The following is a 20106-nucleotide window of genomic DNA, read 5'->3' as shown; positions in this document are numbered from 1 at the left end:
AGGGACAAAACATCTCGAAGAACTCATTACTGCACAAGGTGAGTAACCTCTCCTTTTTCTTCGGGTAATGTTCCTGTGATGACTCTTGAGCAGTATCCCCAAAGGGAGGAGGGAGCTTCAGAACATAGTCTAATACTGAAGACAGAACTGCATTGCCCACCACAGCATCTGATCTAGAGGCATGCACCACGACATAGTGCTTGGAAAAAGTATGTACTAGTGCCCAAGTTGCCGCTTTGCAAATCTCAGTCACTGGAATATTCTTGCGTATACAAGTACATTGAGACATTGTAGAATGGCCTGATACTCTAGAAGAAGGTTGAATGGTGGCAGAGTCGTAACATGAAATGATACAGCCAGAGATCTATCTTTAAAGCCTCTGGGTGGAGACTGTGGATCCTGTGGATCTGTCTGCTATTGAAACTGCAGTCTGGGGAACTTTCTGAATGGTTTGGTTCTGTCCAAATAGAAGGACAGTGATGGTTCTGATCTGCAAGGTATGGAAGGCAGCTTCTTGCCTAGTCTGATGTAGTTTTGAAGAAAAATACTGGGTGGTGAATGGTCTGGTTAACATGAAACTCTAAAGACACCTGACCTTAGGTAAAAACTTAGGCTGTGGTTGTAACAAAACCTTTTCTCTGAAGAACATTGTAAATGGGGGGTCTACCATTAAAGCCCCTTGTTCTCCAAACCTTTGAGCAGAAGTGATGGCCACCAAGAAAGCTGTTTTCATCAATATGTGAAGCAATGAACATGTGACTTGAGGGCTGAAAAGGGTGTTTCATAAGACAATTAAGGACAAGGTTCAAGTCCCATATTGGAGTAAGTTCTCTAATTTGTGGAAAAAGATTCATCACACCTCTGAGAAATTTTGATTGTAATGGTGTGAGCAAAAATGGAAAAACCTATTGGTGAATGAAAGGCTGTTACAACTGCTAAGTGAACCTTGACAGAACTCATAATAAGACCTGATCTTTTTAATTTTAACAGGTAGTTTAGGACGATAGAAGAAGAGCAGACAGGAGAAACTTGTCAACTGATACAGCAGAGCTGATATCTCCTCCATTTCTGAAGGTAAGTGTGGCTCATGGACTCCTTTCTACTGTTCCACTTCTGTTGAGCAGGAAGTCTCTATCCTAGAGAACCAATGAGGAGCGATGCCTGAAGCCATAGTACCTCTAGGTTGGGGTAAAGTGGATGGACCTCCTGAGGCAACATAGGGGACTGATAAGTTAGAGTAGTAGGCAAGAAGTAAGTTGAACGAGGATACCAGACTTGTCTTGGCCAAGTTGTCGCAATCAACATGACCTTGGCCATGTCCGGCTTGACCTTGTTGAGAAAAGAGCAACAACATTGTTGGGAAGGACCTTTGTTCATGAAATGAGGAAGGCATCTACTGGTGATTGAAGATCAAACCTCCTCTTGAGCAAAACTTCTGCACCTTGCATTGGCCGCAGTGGCGAAAAGTTCCACTTCTAGAAATCCCCAGATTAGAAATAGGTTGTTGAGGACTCATGAATACAACTGTCACTTGTAATGCTGGGAGAAATGTCTGATGAGGTCATTAGCTGTAGTGTTCGGTGCACCCAGAAGGTAAGAAGCTGAGATGACTATCTGGTTGGCTGTGCACCAGTCCAGAACCCAAACTGTTTGTTGAGCCTGGGCTTGTAATAAGAATCTGTAGATTTGCAAGTCTGAACACAGGTAGCTAAGCTCTGGTTTACATGGCCTTTAGAGCAACTCGTATGAAATCTATCCATTGAACCAGGATCAAAACAGATTTTGAGATTGATCTGGAGGCCTAAATTGTAAAACAAGGACATTGTCATTTGTACAGCCGATAGAACCTCTTGAGTAGCCAGGAGAGGGAAGATTTCACTCTTTGAGGCTGAGTAATTGATAGTTACTTTTTCTCTGTTCTTAAAAAATAAAAGAAAGAGGAAAAATACCATATTAGAACTTGTTCTACTTCAAGTCCCATGACAATTTCTTTTCACCCCAAAAACATCTGTGGGGGATATGCAATGTATTTGTTTATTACATCACAGTCCTGGAAAAATGCTATCAATGATCTAGCTAAACCACATCTTGGAAAGAAAGCAGGTACATTCTGCAACCTTTTAGATTGGTCTACTCTACAGTTACAGTTGTGCTAGGGCACTGTGATAGTTCAAGGCATGTTTCAGGGACATGACTGAAGTCCTATCTACACTGCAAAATGCAATGTGCTTTAACTATATCATGGATCAGCCATGTTGGAAACGTTCCTCTGCCATCCCTGTAGTTGTACAGATTTGCAGTAAAGTTGACAGGATGATTTGATTATATGCTCCTTGCATTGCCACCTTGGCCTTGTCCTCTCTAGAAAAATGTGTACCTCTTATCCAGCAATACTGCAAGCACTAATGTATACAGGGTTCAGGCAGTTTTACCACTATGTCCTCTCTGACATGATGGCCAGGAGACTGGTAAAAATGTTGAGCCCTAACTACTTCAAGTGAGCACTTTCACTAGGGCTGATAACAGTTACAAAAACTCCTAGCACTTACTCACCCTGGGAGTGTGCAAGCCCATGGAAAAATGTTGTCAGCTGATGGACAGTTTTTCAAGATATCAGTTATCAAATCTAGATTTAAAAGCTTGAGGGAATGATAGAGAATTCACAGCATGCAGGAGGCACCAGTTTATCCAAAGTACTTGGGATACTTCACTACCCTAGTTACTTTTTCTTGGGAAAGTCAGTCTGAACTTGCTACTCTCAAATATACAGGCATTCAGCTCCCTCCCAGGCATGCTGGTAGTAGCTAGAATTAGGGTGACCAGATGTCCTGATTTTATAGGGACAATCCTGATATTTGGGGCTTTTTCTTATATGGACACCTATTACCCCCACTCCCTGGTCCTGATTTTTCATACTTGCTATCTGGTCACCCTAGATAGAATACATAGTGCTTTGCATACCAAAGTTCATATTTCCAAAGAGAAATATTAGATTTGCAGTGTGATTTCCTATCACCCTGTGTATTATGCTGATTTGCTCTATTTCAGTTAATGCAAAGACTGTAAGTGGATTTGCAGTAGATTTTTCTTAAACAGTATGTTTTGTTTACAATTTACTACAAGTATTCATCACCATAGTATCTGGGTCCAGTCTCAGTTAAAACAGTATTTCTCTATACCAGGGAACATACCCAAATTTATTCAAACCTTCACCATCCTCTATAAACTCGACATTCTGCACCCATCTCACTTGCCCTATAAACTCTGCTCCCCCCCCCCCTCCAAAAGCCAAAATAGGAGAATACCAGCTAAGGCAGACCCATGTTAGGGGAGTGCAGACAGCCACAATCAGGGAAAGTCTGACCAAAGATACACGTCATATTGCACCATAAAAGAAGCAAAACTCAGCAAGACATACCACTGGAGGGAATTAATTCCAAAGCTGAAAATGCGCCCCTGAAAAGTTGCCATGCATTTCACACTGGGCACTGACAAGCAGGAGTGCTCCAGCTGATTTGCAGCTACCACTGTTGAACACAGTGAGAGAGGAGATCTCGGAGATAAAAGGGCCTAGGCTATTCAGGGGCTAAAGGGAAAATCAATTTAATCAAAACTTAATTGTGCCAGAAATAAACAGTCAGTACAGAACACAGAGCACTGGTGTAATGTGCTCTCATCATTCTACCCTACCTAAAAGGAAAGCAGCCACATTTGAAGTTTCTGAGGTCTTCAAAAATAGTCCCTTTCAGAGCACAGTGCAGTAACCTACTTAATCTTCCCAGGCCTGGAATCAGGAGGGTGCAAGCCACCCACTCCCCACCCCATCCCATAAATTCCTCAAGTCTTTCTTTTGGGCAGCTAAACATTATTAAAAAGTCATCGCTCTCTGCAATTACATGAGAAATTTAGAAGCACAGATAAATCCAGTAAGACCCCAAAAATTGTGAGCAATTTTGACAGTGGACATATTCCCTCAATAGAAGGTGGAGTTGTTAATTCCTGTAGAGCTTCTGCTTTGCCTAAAAACATCACCTGTCTTTCCTGGACTGAGCCTAAACCAGCTCAACTTTCATCCAGGTTCCTACCTCAACTGGACTGTGAAAGCAGGAAAACAGCTGGGTGAAAAAGCTTGATGAAAAAGATGTAGAACCAATTTAGTAATAGCATGGTCCATAAAGTCTCCCATTCATCTATAATGTCCCTGCACACACCATTCTGTTGCTTCACAGATACCACAGAGACGTGGTGGATTATGTAGACAGGTAAGCAGAGGTTTTGTATTACATGCAGAATTTTGCAGTTACTTTATATCCCCAAAGGGCTTAAAAATAATTATTGAACAATTGTGCAATGAAGTTTTTTAAAAAGCCCACGACTTACTCGTCCCTCCGCTGTTCCATGTTCAAATGTGAAATAGCAGTATGGTGTATGCTGGATTTGACAGCTAAGTGAGAGACCTGAAATGGAAAAAATTAAAGGTAGATTCATAACTAGTTCTGTGCTGATTGTCCGTGTTATCCTCACTCTTTGGAGAATTCACATAAAAACACTTAGCTTAATTTTTGTTAAGTATTTGCCGATCACCTTTAAAGGGTACCCTATTTTCCATCTTATCATAAAATGATCTTTTGAGACGGTTTCCATATAGACTGCCAGCTTTGTTTAAAATTCAGTAGTAGAAATGTTGGCTGTACCCTCCTTGGAGCAGAAAAAATGTTGCCCTCCCAAGCAACAATAAATCATCATGAAATATTTTCAAATTTAAGAAAGGTAATTTATAAATACACAATAGCAGTTGGGAGAGCAAATGGTTGTTTTATTATTCTTGGATTGTTGATCTTGCAAACCAGTCATTACTACAGCCTTATTTTCTGCCTTTAAATTTCATTCATCAAATCGACTTTTTTAATACTTACACCAACCGGCCATATCCATTATTTAACTCTTGTGTAGATTATCTACTTACCTTCATCATCAACAGTAAAAGGTTAAGGACCTTTCACATATCCTTGGAAGATTCTTCACCCTTTGTGAAGTTTTGATGGGAGTTTTATCCAAGTAGGGAGTCCAGGGTCCAGGGTCAGGTCCTCAGTCATTAGCCTCACTGTGACCAGCTCTCAACTTATTAAAACATTAATACTGTACTGGTTAATACTATATTGATTTAAGTACTCTTTTTAGCAATGTTTCTCTTGTCTAATTTCAGCTGAGAAACATGTGTGGGACATTTTCTTGTGCATGAGACCAATTAACGTTCTTTATTTGCTGCTACAACATGAACATAGAAAATGTATTGACGAGAAGGTTACTCACCTTGTGCAGTAACTGAGTTCTTCGAGGTGGTTGTCCCTGGGGATGCTCCACTTTAGGTGTCTTGGTGCCCTGTGCTTCTAACTGGAGAGCTGTAGTAGTTGGCTGCACACGCAGGGCAGCCACCTCGCACTGCTCCGTGCATGCAGCCAACCATCCCCCAGTTTCTTCTCTACCCCAGAGAATCGACATGAAACTCTGAAGTAGAGGACAGGAGGGAGGGTAGTGGAACACCCACAGGGACAACCATCTCGAAGAACCTCAGTTACTGCACCAGGTGAGTAACCTTCTCTTCTTCAAGGAGTGTCCCTATGGGTGCTCCGCTTTAGATGGCTGTAGAGCAGTGCCCCTCAGTGGAGAGGAGGGGCTTCAGAGTTGATTTATGTACGGTGAAGAGCACTGAGTGTCCAAAGTGAGCATCTGCAGCTGACTGCTGTTCTAGGGCATAGTGTTTGGAGAAAGTATGGGGTGATGCCCAGGTAGCTGCTTTACAAATATCAGTGGTGGGTACATCTTTGAGAAAGGCTATTGATGTGAACATAGCTCTAGTGGAGTGTGTGCAAAGTCCAGAAGGAGCTTGCACATTGTATTTTTGTTAACATAATTGAATACAGTTAGAGATCCATTTAGAAAATCTCTGTTTGGAAATGGTTTGACCTTGTGACTGTTCTGTTGTGGATATGAATAGTCTGGATGATTTTCTGAATGTTTTTGTTCTCTATATATAGAACGCCAGCGCTCTGTGGATGTTCAGCGTGTGTAGGGACACCTCCCTGTTGTCAGCATGTGGCTTGGGGAAGAATACAGGTAAGTAAATGGGTTGGTTGAGATGGAAGGGGGAGGCGACCTTGGGTATGAATTTAGGATGTAGTTGTAGGACTACTTTGTCCTTGAGGAATGTGGTATAACGTGGGTGTGCCATTAGAGCACCCAACTCTCTCAACCTTCTTGCTGATGTGATCACTACTAAAAAGGTGCATGGATAGTGCAAGAACGAGCAGGTCGCTAGTAGTTCAAAGGGTTTGCCCATGAGGGCAAGGTTGAGGTCCCACATATGGGTCAAGTCCCTTGGCGTGGGATAAGGGTTAACCATCTTGAAGCGCTGGGTTCCCATGAACTTGTTTAGTTTGCGCAAGTCCAGAATGGGCCTCCATCGGCCTGTTTTCTTCTGAGTAAGGAAGTAATGTGAATAAAATCCCCTGCCTCTGTGCTGAGCTGGTACGGGTTCCAAGGCTCCTAATTGCAGGAGATGGTTTATTTCCTGCTGTAGCAGGTGCTCGTGAAATGGGTCCCTGAAGAGGGATGGGGAAGAGGGTGGGTAAGTGGAATAGAGACAAAGGGGATGGAATAGCCCGTCTGTATAATTGCCAGAACCCACTTGTCTGAGGTGATGGTTCTCCAGACTGGGTAAAAAGTTGTAAGGCGGTCCCTAAATGGGCTGGAAATTAAAAGTGACTCTGGAATTGGAGAATGAGGGCTCTTGTGTCCTCAACCAACACTTCAAAACATTTGCCTGGAAGTGTGTGGTTGAGACGTAGACAACTGCTCTTGCATTTGTCGGCATCTCATCTGGCACTGCTTGCGGTGTTGGTCATAATTTTTTTGAGGCTGGCTGTATGGGGCAGTCCGGAATCGTTGTTTCTTTTTGTTCACAGGGAGATATATTTCCAGTGTCTTTAATGTTGCACGGGAGTCCTTGAAGGTGTGTAAGGATACATCCGTGCTCTCTGCGAACAGTTTTTGGCCTTCGAAAGGTAAGTCCTCTACGGTAGCCTGAACTTCCCTGGGGAAGCCGGTGAGATACAGCCAGGAAGCTCTCTGCATGATGACGGATGTGGCGATTGATTGGGCTGAAATAAGGGGAATATCTAGAGTTGTTAAGGCGCTGCTGTCATTCTGACTTAACTGGGGGACGGTTGGCTGCGCACCTGGGGTAAACGCTTGGAGAGGGCGAGGCGGTTGCCACGCGTGCGCAGCCAACCGGGGCACTGCTACTACAAATCTCTGATTAGAAACACTGGGCGCCAAGACACCTAAAGTGGAGCACCCACAGGGACACTCCTCAAAGAAGAAAGTACAATTACTTCTCAGAAAACATACACATTACTGAACTTAGAAGTAAAAATAAATGAGGATCTACATGAATGGCTCTGGATCAATAGGCGACGGCAAAAGGTAAATACCAATAACATTTGCAATGACAGCAAGAAAGTTACCTCTGCCAATTGACTTAAAGGGTTCTCCTTTGTTATTTACATACAGAATCGGGAGAAAAACATCTTAACTTTTGAGGTCAAATCAAGTTTTATACATATATCACATATTACATTCAGTCTCTACATTATTTTCAGTCTTTACGGTGGCACAAAGGTTGACATTTACATATTTCCAAACGTCAGTACTTTAAGTTTCCGTTTGTGCAGAAAAGCTTTTCCCTTAATTACATTTGGTTTCAGTTTTGTTAGCAGATGCAGAGAGTATTTTCATCATTTGGACTTGTTAATTCAAAGTTGAGAAACTGGGAGCTGAAAGAGCAGAAAAACCTGTTTTTCTTTTCCAATCTATGAATAAAAATCAGTGGGAGAGGATGAGATCTGCCAGTTCTAAAAAAATTGAAGTTCATGGAGTGAGATTTTCAACAATATTTAGGCACCAAAAGATGCAGATAAGTGACTAGTGGGATTTTTAAATGAAGGTTAGGCACCTAACTCACACTGATTTAAAATGGAAGACATTTTTCAAATGCTTATATACCAATACTAGGAGTCTAGGTAGCAAGCAAGAGGGATTGGAAGTTTTCATTGATGGCCTTAAACTTTATGAATTCATGACCCTGCTTTGATACTTTTGAAAATTCCACTGGGCACCCATCTGCATCTTTAGAGACCTAAAAACCTTTGAAAATCTGGCCCCTGGTGACCAGAACCAGTCTGTCAATTCACTAACTATACTTAATAGTTCCTTTGTTTAATAAATCAGGTAGTTTTAAATGCAAAACATGTTTACCTAAACTTTTTTTCTTATGTATCCAGCACACTTAATGTAGTTTTATTTAGCTCAGTTTTTTGTACATTTAATTGAATTTCAATTTCTATCCAAATGCGTCTTGACACACATCATCAGTAAACAAACATTATCTAGTAAATAAGAAATGTGTCACTCACCATTCTCTAACATAAAACATTTAAAAATTAAGAAAAGGAATAGATGTATTTTATGCTATATAATTACTTAAATGTGTATAGATAGTGTTCTCCTGTTTAGCAATAAGTGCCAAATTTAGTACAAAGGCCATGTTTGATTGCAAATCAACATTTTTTAATAGTTATACCAACCAGTGAGAATGAACTTATCTTTAGGAAAATAACTAAAAAGTACAAATGCAAAATAAGGCTAAAATCAAATATTTAAATTAAGGTTTTCTGCTTGTCATGATTAAAATTGGTGCTTTAAATCACTGATTTAAAATCAAACCACCCAGGCTTTAATAATCCACCCTTTACACTTTTTCGATGGTTCTCTCATCTATAATTTAAAAATTTGACTAGTATTTTGTCATCAAAATTAAAAACATAGAAAATTAGCATTTAAGGTTTAATAAGTTTTAAAGGACAGCAGATTTTAAAATAATTTAACTTTTATGTCCTTTAATGGTTTAAGAGGTACACTGTTTAAAAACAGGATTTCAAATGTCAGTTTCTTCAATCATGATACTAATACAATATTAAAACCAGATAATTTGAAATACTCCAATCCCTTGTTGTTTTTGCTGTTTGTTTACTTTTTCCATTTTATCATCAATTTGGACAGTGACAAAATCTCAATGTTGCAATGTTTAGAGTTACAACCATTACCAAAAAAACTGTTTATTTTGTTAAAAACTACCCTTTCTATTGGAATTTAAAGAAAACAATCCATGAAAATATTTCTTCTGCTCTTATGTTTTGTAAAATCATGTTCTTCCAAAACCTACATTTTGGGTCACCTTTGAGTTGAGCGTGTCCCTTACAAATTCAAAGCACCCTTAATCCAAGTGCTGGTGCTAGAAAATAATGTACTGAATTAAGCCTTTTCTTAACAAGGTTCTTAGGAGACAAGGAATTTTTCTTTTGTTTTATAAATAAATAAATAGCAGCTAGCTTTTAAGTACCGTTTTTCATCATTAGATCTCACAGTGCTTTACACTTCACCTCCCTGTTCCTAGTTACCTCCATCTTACAGATAGGAAAACTAAGGAACAGGAAGGTGAAGTGACTTGCCCAGCGTCACCCAGGATGACAATAGCAGAGGTGGGAACAGAACCTAAATCTCCAGAATCCTAATCCAATACTGTCAACTAAGCCACCATGAGTGCTTATATTGTTAATCAAACCAGGAGCCAAAATAAAAAATAACTTTATATTGTGCACATATATATAGCAAAGTAAATATTTCTTGTCTTATACAAATTACTCCTGGGAGAATTCTGCACCACTGAACAATGCAGAATTTTGCAGAAATTAATGTGCATGCAAAATTTCCTTTCCCCCACAGAAATGGGCTGCAGTGCTGCTGGCCTACATTAGAGGCGCTGGACCCAGCAGAGCTCAACTCTCACATAGAAGACACTGCCGGGGAAGGGGGAGAGAGCTAGAGGGTTCCCGGCAGCTTCAGTTCCCAGCATGCCCTGAAGGAAGGAGGCAGTGGTGTGCAGGAAACTCCACACAAGCCCGGGACTGAGCATCAGGCTGTTTTTCCCTCTGGATCCCTGAGCTCTGAGAGGTAGAGAGGGTGAGTGTCTGGGCTGGGGGGCCCTTGCAGCTGGGCTCTAGGGGAGTGGGGGTGGGTGTCTGGGCTGGGGGGCCCTATGACTGGGCTCTGGGGGGAAAGAGGTGTGGGTATCTGGGCAATGGGGGGTCCTGCAGCTGGGCTCTGGGGGGAGGGGTTGCAGGTGTCTGGCCCCCTGGCTGGGCTCTGGAGGGGAGAGGGCAGAGAAACAGGAACTGGGTTGTCATAAGGGTTTCTTTAACTCTCTCCTCCTGGGGGAATTTGTGTGTGTGTGTATTGTTACAGACATACTTGCTGACAGGTATTTTGAAATAAATTATCAAAATAATTGAAACTGCCATGATTATGTAGTGTTATTTTGACAAATAAAATTTGCAGAATTTTAAAATATTGTGCGCAGAATATTTTTTTTTGGCGCAGAATTCCCCCCGGAGTAATAAAGCTTAATTTGTGCTTAAAAGGAGGCTGTATTTTGCCAAGTACCTTCCTTATAAAGAGGTCTTATTTAGCATTAAATGAACACAGCATGAACTTCAGGTAATACAATATTAGCAAGGTAAATAAACACCACACAAATGACAAAGTACTGCCAACTTCAACTTTAATAATGGAACTATCATTTGCCATTTCAATAACAACATCAAGGGGAATAAAAACTTCCCTATAAAAATAAAATTAAACTTGTCAAAATTATAAATAGTATAACTTTTTTTCTTAAAGACATAAATTTTAAAGGTTTCCCTGCATTGCCCCCAGGTCATTTAATCATAATTCTGGTACCATCACATAATGAATACAAAACAGTTCTGTAACAAAGTTTTGACAGCTTGATCATTTGATAATAAAATTAAAAACAAAAAAATGGGCCAGATTTGACCATTTCTTTTAAATTAAAGCTGTTGTAGTAACCAGTGTGTAAAAAAATAAAACAAAACAGTCTTAACAATTAACTGTGGACTAAGACAAAATTAAAATACAGTAAGGTTTTATTTCCAAATTAAAACTTGTAGTGCATAAGACACTGATTGAGGTTTTGGCTAAAGCAAATGAAGATGCCCACTTTAAAGACAGATAATTTAGTTCAAGTAAAAAAAATTCACATATCTATAAACTACAGACTCAAACAGTGTTGAAATCTGAAGAACAAATGGTTCAACGTTAACTATTATCTAATGATTACATTGTTATGGGTAACACTACATAAATTAAGTGGATGTTAATAGAATACCCATCCATATGCTGTAGTATTTATAGAAAAACAATGTTAACAAAATGTAAAAGTACTCCCTGAACCATTGTGGTAAAGTGTCTCACTTTGATGATAAACGTCCCACATGCCCTACAATGTTACATGTGAAATAAAATAAAAATGAACAAGATATACCATATATATTTTTATAGTTAGTCCTACTTTTTAAGTTCTCTTAACACTTTAAAATGTATGATTGTCTTGATGTGTCTGCAAAAAATATCCCCCCCACCCTCCAAAAAGGCACAATTATGTCAAATTCATATAAAGAACAGAAACAGCTTGGAGTTTCACAGCGTATCCACTAGGTGTCACCAAAGTGTCAACTATTCCTTGGGAATTCACAATGAACATCTTTACGGTAAGAGAAACAACTGCTGTTCTTGAATTGTCATCACTATTTATCCATTTCTTTACTAGCATAAATCCTGACACACACACCCCATGTGGTTATGACTAAAACTTGTCAGTTATTCAAACCTTCTTCATGCTTTTATTGCACACCCATTTCTTTGGTATCTTTGAACGTGCTTCTTTAGATAAATATTTCTGAAAGAATAACAATTAAATTTACAGTAAAGTACAAAATTTTCTTTTGCTACATTTTTTTCCTACTCTTAATCAAGTAAATCAGCAGTGTACAGAATTTGGTAATTAGCTGTTGGACCATTTTTTTAAAAATATAATTATTAGAAAAAAATTCAAATGACCAGAACTGGAGTTATTAAGCCATTCATCTACAACATGACCAATATATTCTAATTCTCTGCTTCCTTGGAAATACAAACAAGAAATTCTACTTCTCTTTAAGTAAACACACTAGTGGAGGATGCTTTCATGTCTTCATAAGATTGGACAATTTCAAATTGTCCATCCTAAAAAATGACTCTTTGTCCTCAGTTGAAAGATCTGATTTCAGTTAAACCAGTGTACCTGCAGCTGCATTTCTAACCTAGACATTCAGTGACCAATTAGGTGGGTGCTCCTTATAAAAATGAGATATACTCACTACCCACGTTTCAAAATTCAAGCAGGTAACAGCTCATAAAGTTTGTTGCACATCTCAAACCACACATGCTTTCACATGTTTAGGAACTAGCTTCTTCACTATAGGCAGTTTAATTTCCACTAATACTTAGCTTCCTTCCTTCCTTCTATCCTCATTTCTATTCTAGTGAGAATGTACACAATTCTAAAAACTTATTCGCAATATTAGAACATCCTAAAACTTTTTTATAACTACTCACTATGAAAAATAAAATTCCATTTCTTCTTCTATATTTGTATTTCCACTCTACATCAATCTTCCATCAGCTATTACAGCACTTCCTCAACTCTTGCCTTCTTTTCAACTTGCTCTTTACTTTCTCCAGTAAGACTACTTTAAAACCTTCCACAATTTCACAGAACCTCAAAGGTTTTACATCCCTTCCACCTATAACTGTTTTCTCACAAATTACACAGTAAATATTTGAAAACAGAAAGGTAGTGCAAATCTATTTAACCTCAAACATAGTGCTCCAATCTGATTTTTGTTCACACATGGCTAAGCGGTTTTATTAATTTTTAAAATGATCAATTTGCACTTCCTTACTTTTAAAGCTATCATTAATATTAAAGCAAATAATAAAAAGTGGTAAAAAAATTCTTATTTGTTAGCATCCTAGATAACAGATTCAGAGCTTACACAAAGGTAACCTGGAAAGCCCTCTAAGGCACAAGAGGGGATTGCAAGTTGATGTACAAACATGCAGAATTCCTTACTTATAGGTGCAAGACTCTAAGTGCCCTGATTTATGGGTCTAAATCTATAGAAAAGTACAGGTAACCCTCGCTTCACAAACCAGTCTTCTGAATAAAGAAAACTAATCTTTGCTGCTGTTCTGTACATTTGGGTTTGGCATGCTCCATGGCATTTTTCCTGAGTGTTCTTTGGCCCCACTTTAACCTGGTTTCCACACCCCACCAAGGGCTTCTTCAAGTTTGTCTTTGTAGGCTGCATAACGCCGCTTTAAGATCTGTAGTTGCTCATCTTCCTCTTTGTCCAGTATACGCAAGAAGTTCTGCAGTTCAGGAAGGCTAAAGGCTTCCCACTGGGGGGGGGGGGGAAGGAGGAGAATGGGAAAGACTGATGTAGTGAACTGGAAATACACAAGTTACTCAGATTGTATTTTTAAAGAGACACTGTCAACTCAAAATCTATTCTGCATCAAGAGAAGAGCTAAAAATAGTTTTTCATACTAGGCTGGAGGTCCCTCCTGCCAATTTCTGTGGTTTTGCAAACATTTTTTTCTTTTTTAAACGTTTCTCTTCTCTGTTCAGTGAGGAACAATGGGGAATCTAACTACACAGGAAGTGTCTGCAAATCCACAAAATAAACACAATGGGGAAAAAAAAAAACAGAAAAACATTTCTCTACACTCTTTTACAGCATTACTAGACATTACCTGTAACAAATAATACATTAATACAATGCATTTCCAGACACAAGACTGAGTTTTAATTTGATGGTAGCCACTTAATCCTAACGAAGTCAATGAATGAAAGTTGGAACTAAGTAATTTCATCTACATCCTAATAATAGTGTTACTGTATGGCAGGGGTAGTCAATAGGCAGACCACAGGCCAAATCCGGACCACCAACACTTTTGAATTGACCCTGGAATCTTTTTATTTACTTATTATTGTTATTTTTTTAATTATGTTTTCTGGAGTCTGGACCTGGACCAAGAAACGTGGACCTTGACAAAAAATAACTGACTACTCCTGCTATATGGTGTACAAAAGCTAAGTTAACACAATTTGCACAGTTAAAATAAAAAGGAAATATAAATACAGAAACGTTAACTTGGCCACGTTACACATATGTATAAATTTCTATCCCTGTTTTTCTTGTAGCATACATTTTGACAAATGGCAATATACTATAAACTACACAGAATGTGCAGAGTAGCAGTTAATGTTGCTGTATTTACATTAAATTTCATGGTTACTGACAATTTAAATTACAACTTGGAACTTTAAAAACATTGCACTGACATAGAAGAAAATGAAATGCAAAAAACTCTTTTTTTAAATGGTCTGATGCTTAATAATATTAGTATTGACATGGTCCCAAGTAGGCTTTGAACTTCACATCTGACTGAGGTAAAAGGATTGGGAGGGAAGAATTCCAACCTTTGCAGTTGCTGTAGTTGTCTGGTTAACTATGGTTAACAGTGGGGCTATTCATGTGACTAGAGATACACTCGTCCCTAGTCCCTAACCATTTCCAATTGTTGATTCCCAGTGGGATCTGCTTTGGAGGTGAGGGTGGAGGAGATTTTGTTTCTATGAAATATTTACAAATCACTGTGATGCAAACCATTCCGGTAGCAGCCTAAGAGCACCAGCCAACCTCCTGGCCAGGTTAGGCAGGGAAAATGTACATTGTGATGTCACAAAGAGAGTGGGGCTTTTGATTAAATGCTGCTAAAAATGTGAGATACCCAAGTATGCTCACAAATGATTTACATAATAACTTTAATACTCAATTATCATAATTAAATAATTTTAATATCCAACCAGTTATTTTAAAACTTGGTTGTGGATGTACTGTGCTTTGAGGACTATTTAATTTAAATTTCAGTAACTTTTTAGTATTGGGGGAGCGGGAGAGTTTGTTTTCAAAACGGGAAGTTTTTCTCACCATTGCAGAACTCAAAACATTAAGAGATGTTGCTCACCCTTCCCCTGTACTCCCTCCAAAAGTATGTATTCAGCCTTGAACAGAGCCCAAGAATAGAAAAATTCAGCCCAAGGTGAATTGTTCAGAAAGGTGTATCCCATGTGAAAGGGGGGCAGGGGGTCTAAAACGAACACTCTTTTCTAGCTGCACTGCAGTACTCACTGCTTTAATATTCCATGCTTGAAATAACCTGCATGAGCTACTTTTGGTCAGTATTTCACAATTTTGTGTATAGTTATATAGACGCTAAAATGGATCATCATGAAAAGACACTTCAGAGAGAGAGAATGAGTGTATTTAATAGATCAGTGAAGCTAAACAAAAAAGACACAGATGTAACTTACCATAACCTCTCCAGTTTCATGCTCACGCAGAACAAAACTGAGTGTTTCTGTGCTGGGGCCTGCTACCAAACGCAGATAGAGGGGATGTTCTCTGTCTGAGAGCTTGCATGTATAAACTGCAGAAGGGGAAGTTACAATTATTATTCAGTTTTACAAATAAAATATTCAACTATTAATAGAAAGTGTGCTAGGGATCAAAATCTTTAAAAAACAAAATCCACTCTCCACCCCAAAATATACACTTGTAGCTACAAAACCTTTGCACTGCTGGGGAGATTTTTGTACAAACAGCTGTTGCTGGGAAGGCTGAGCAGAATGTGTTGTGCATAATAGAATGCAATAACTGACACTTAAAATTGAATGAACTGGTTCTTAGTCAACGTTAATATTTATTTTAATGCATATGCAAAAGAAACAAGAAAACAGAAAAAACCCAGCAGCATAATGGCACATAACAAGAACAGAAACAAAAGTTTTAAACCTGGGAAATTAGCTGGTAATTTTCAGACTTCCTTCTGCATCACCATTCTACACAGGGTGTCCAAGGGCACAATGTGGCTACAGGTATTTCCCACCCCCACCCATCCCAAGGATCCTTAAGTGACAGGAGGACAAACACAGGGCTTAAATCTTGTTGAGGGAAGCAAGAGCCTTCCCTCCACTTCCATGTCTGTATGATATGGGGGCCCTATTTGAAAGCTATAGGATTGGAGCTTCTGGCATTTTGTATTTTAGGTCCAATTCTTGCTGTGGCAGGCCACCGCCATTAGAACTTCTAAAGAAAAGGCTTCAGTGAAGGTTCCACATACACTCTCTGAGACATGCACACTGTCTACAAGACAACACTGCCTGTTTAGATGGAATGACTGCTGGCAAGAAGTGTCATATTTCAGCTGGCTGCTGTCATTGTCAGTTCAAGCAGCTGGATTCCAAGTGTGAGAGCAAGAAGCTGACAAAATGAAAATGCCCCTGGAGTATCTATTTTTGCTTTTCATTTGGCATTTCCTGATGTACATGCACTCCTTGCTTTTAACAGCATTTAGTGCAAGGAGAGATTCCTCTGTGTACAGATTAACTAACCCAGGAGAGAATCACATCAAGCACATTAACAGACTGAAAAAACACCTGTTACATTCCAGGGGAATGTTACCTTTGGAACTCTACTGCTACCTATTTTCCAATATCACTAAGCATAAATAAAAAAACATAAGAAATTAATATTTTCTATCTTGACACTGAGCCACATTGTAGACTGTAGGTGACAGTATATAGATGCCTATTCATTTTTGCAGCATTAGCTATTCAGCTAAAACAATATTTTAAAAGAATAAGTTTATATAACTATCCAATTCTTCTGCTTGCTTCCTCCAATTTATTATCTCAGTCTTATCATAAATCTCAGCCAGCTACCAAGTACATCTGCTCCAAGTCCCAATTTCTAGCAGATATTGAGTCAATCCATTCCACTGCACCACCAGGATCCACCATTATGGAAATCTACAACTGCCTGTACATTGCAGCCACCATAACTCATGTCTCTACCACCCACCCTAGCAACCTCACGTTCGCAATGAAAAGCATCTTCGAGGAGACTAGCGGTCAGCCAAAAATCACTCTCTGGATCCTCCTAGATAGGAGTGAAGCCACCTCAGAGTGGTTCCCCACTACTTTCTATGAGGGACCACAGACAAACTGCAAAGTCCTATTCCTACACATCACCTACCTAAGAGACTTACACTCCCATCATACTATTACCCATTCCAGCAAATCCTCATTCCCTGTAAGTATAATTATAAAACAACAAATACCTTTCTCTTTATATATTCTTATCCCCCTATGTCCTTATTCCCAAAACATCTTACCATCCATTGCCTAAACCAAGATGGCTCTACAAAGGAACAAACCCCAGGGCCTCACTCCTCAGATAATAATGCTTTCTCATCTTACTCTCCAAATACCTGAAAAATAGCCAATCTGCTCCCACAACCAGAAAAGACATCCTCTCCCACACACACCACCTCTCACAGAGCACAAAATAAGAACCTGTAACCTGAATTTATGGAAATGAGAGAGTTATCGTCACCTCTCCCGTATCTGCCCTCTCCCATCCTGCTCATCTCAAACATAGCTATAGTACCCCTCCCAACCCTTTGCCCATTCCAACATCAAAAGACAACAAATCTAAATTATACCTTGATCTTCCTTGTGACAGCGTTTATAAAGTGCAAACTTGGCAGGATTGTCAAACACTACAAATTTTTTGAGCAATGCCTCAATAACTTCACGAACAGTGTTAATGCTGCTTATATGAAGTTTATTCACGTAGCCTGGAGGCAGGTAAAAGGAAGTCTCATTGTTATTGTGAGCATGCTCTCCTGGATTCACAGAAGTCTGTACAGTAATAGGTCTGCATAGTTCCATCTGAACTTTGATGAAGCCAGTGTAAGTCCCATTTGAGTTCTGCAGCAGGAAGACAAGCACAATATTTTATAAAATTAATAGTGACCTATTTATTATGACAGCATCAATAGCAATAAAGTACAGATTGCAATGGACTCTTTAAAATGTGCTGCTATGATACATGAGGCAAATATTTTTTCTAAGAGTCAGTGTTTTACACAGTCAGACACATTCACCTATTCCTCCATGGCTGCCACAAAATTCACTTTAGTTTTTGGAATTACAGTTGAATTCTAAGAGATCTAGATAGGCATCAAGCAAATAATCCTCTGAAAGCTAATGGTAAATTTTCAGTCTTGGTAGAAAAATTAAGCAGCCGCCTCACCAGGCTACAAACTGATGGTGGAAACGGGGAAACAACTGCAGAGAGAGAACTGGTATTCCCAACAAGCTGCCAGAGCTCTGCTTTGGCAGGTTACAAAGTGGAGATCCCACTACTGCATACAAACAATTAATCCATGTTTTGAGCTCACACTGTGGTTAGTTGGGGAAAAAATTGAGATAAGTTTGCAAGATACTGGCTTGTTATTTTATATTATAAATTTATTATTCATATTAGTCAGGAAGCATGTGAGATCTTGTAATTCAAACTGTGACCTCAAATTAACCTTTACAGTTCATAACACAAATGTTAGAAAATTTACAAAATGTTACAAATGAAAACTTGTTCAGTGGTTTCCTTCAATTTTAAATATAAACATATTTTTTTAAAAGCACAAAGGAAAAAAATTAACAGGTTTGAGAAAAGTGCCACTGAAAGACTCTGTATGAAAGAAGAATAAAACCAAAGCATCTCCTTTTTACCTATCCCTCTTCCACTTATTTGACTTATTCTATGGTATACTTCCACATGAAACAAAATCTAAACTAGAGAGAATACATTTTGAGATTGTCAAACTAGTATAGTCATGAACTCCCCCACAAACACATTCACATACTTTTTTTTATTTAAAATAGGCAGAGTTGGTAGCAATTCCTAATATTAAGGTTGCCCAACATTTCCCATTACAAGACCCTTTTTTTAAGTTGCTTATAACTTTGCCAAACCCACTGTGAAACTCACTGGGAAAGCACATCCATCTGTTCTCCCTTTCCCCCTGCTCCGCATGCTGGTCCACAGAGGATGACATCCTACTACTGCTAGCAGTTACTACATTAGCTCAAGTAGCAGGTGGGTGGGTGGGTCTGTCTGTAGGTTCCAACCCTGCTAATGACCCATGTCAACATGGTGGAATTTGTTTTTTCTGTTTACTTTTTAAAAAAAAACTAGGAAAAAACACACACACACACACACACACAGTGTTAAAAGAGCATTATTAAGGTAGCAAAGTCAAGCACTCAACAATTAGGAAATGCCACAAGTTACTGTACATCCTTAATTTGGCCCCCTTGTGTATATGCATTATGTTACAGTCTTTAATTACCTGATCATATACTGTTTTTTCCACAGGACTCCTGATGGACTGGCTGTGGGAATAAGTCCGAGTTTTGTGGTAAAGGAAGCTATTGTCTAAAGGTTCCCTACCTCATTTGTTGCAGAAACTGGAAGGTGTGTAGTAAATGAAGCAAGGGTTAAGATAGTTGAATGCTGCCTTGGAGCACTGGATTCTATTCCTGCTTCTGCTGCAGAGTTCCTATGGGATGCTAGCCATGTCATGTAAGCCAAAAAAAATTCACGCAGGTGGTCACTAATTGTGTGTTCTTCATTTTCTAGGGGTCTGACTTGAGACCCTGGGGTCTGATTTGCAGAAGTGCTAAGCTCTCACAGCTGCAATGGAAGCCAGTGGGAGATGTGCTTTGAATATGTGAAGTGCTATATAATGCTAACTAAGTATTCTGAAAAGTCGATTTCAAGGTGTCTCAAATGGGGCACCCAAAATTAGTAGGTACTTGTGATCTTTCTGTGCCTCAGTTCCTCATCTATAAAATGGAGATGATACTAGTCCCTCACCTCACGGAGGAGTTGTGAAAAATACCTTCATTAATATTAGTGAAACAGATACTATAGTGATAAGTGCCACAGAAAAGCCTGTGAGGAAATTAATAATTCTATTCAAACCCTGCTCTGAATATAAATACAGCTTGGGGGCCAAACACTGAAAAATGAGACGACAAAATATTGAATACCTGCTCATTAAAGACTGCATAATGCATATGCACAAGAGAGCTGAAATTTTGGCATTTCCTATCTTCTGGGCACTAGACTTTGCAACCGGAATAATGTTTTTAACAGAGTTTCTGTTTGTAAT

The 20106-nt window shown here is 39.1% G+C and overlaps 1 protein-coding gene and 1 long non-coding RNA gene across 2 annotated transcripts in view; one reads left to right on the top strand and one right to left on the bottom strand.

Annotated features, from left to right (window-relative positions):
• The first annotated feature begins 30 nt into the window (after positions 1–30).
• Positions 31–19564, top strand: LOC117877467. Its single transcript, XR_004645717.1, has 4 exons — positions 31–1074; positions 6039–6117; positions 6966–7064; positions 19308–19564. It is a non-coding gene; the product is annotated as an uncharacterized LOC117877467 (long non-coding RNA).
• RASSF3 (Ras association domain family member 3) overlaps positions 10656–20106 on the bottom strand; it is a 78160-nt gene continuing 68709 nt past the window's right edge. Inside the window, exons 3-5 of the mRNA XM_034770595.1 lie at positions 17590–17857; positions 15398–15513; positions 10656–13419 (exon numbers count right to left, since the gene is read on the bottom strand). Coding sequence (XP_034626486.1) covers positions 13270–13419; positions 15398–15513; positions 17590–17857 — 534 coding nt within the window. The 3' untranslated portion in view covers positions 10656–13269. The remainder of the gene's footprint in view (positions 13420–15397; positions 15514–17589; positions 17858–20106) is intronic.

The sequence above is a fragment of the Trachemys scripta genome, chromosome 1 (assembly GCF_013100865.1).
Source record: "Trachemys scripta elegans isolate TJP31775 chromosome 1, CAS_Tse_1.0, whole genome shotgun sequence".
NCBI classification, from domain to species: Eukaryota; Metazoa; Chordata; order Testudines; family Emydidae; genus Trachemys; species Trachemys scripta.
Note: the sequence above shows the minus strand (reverse complement) of the source record. Positions and strands in the feature narration are given on the sequence as shown.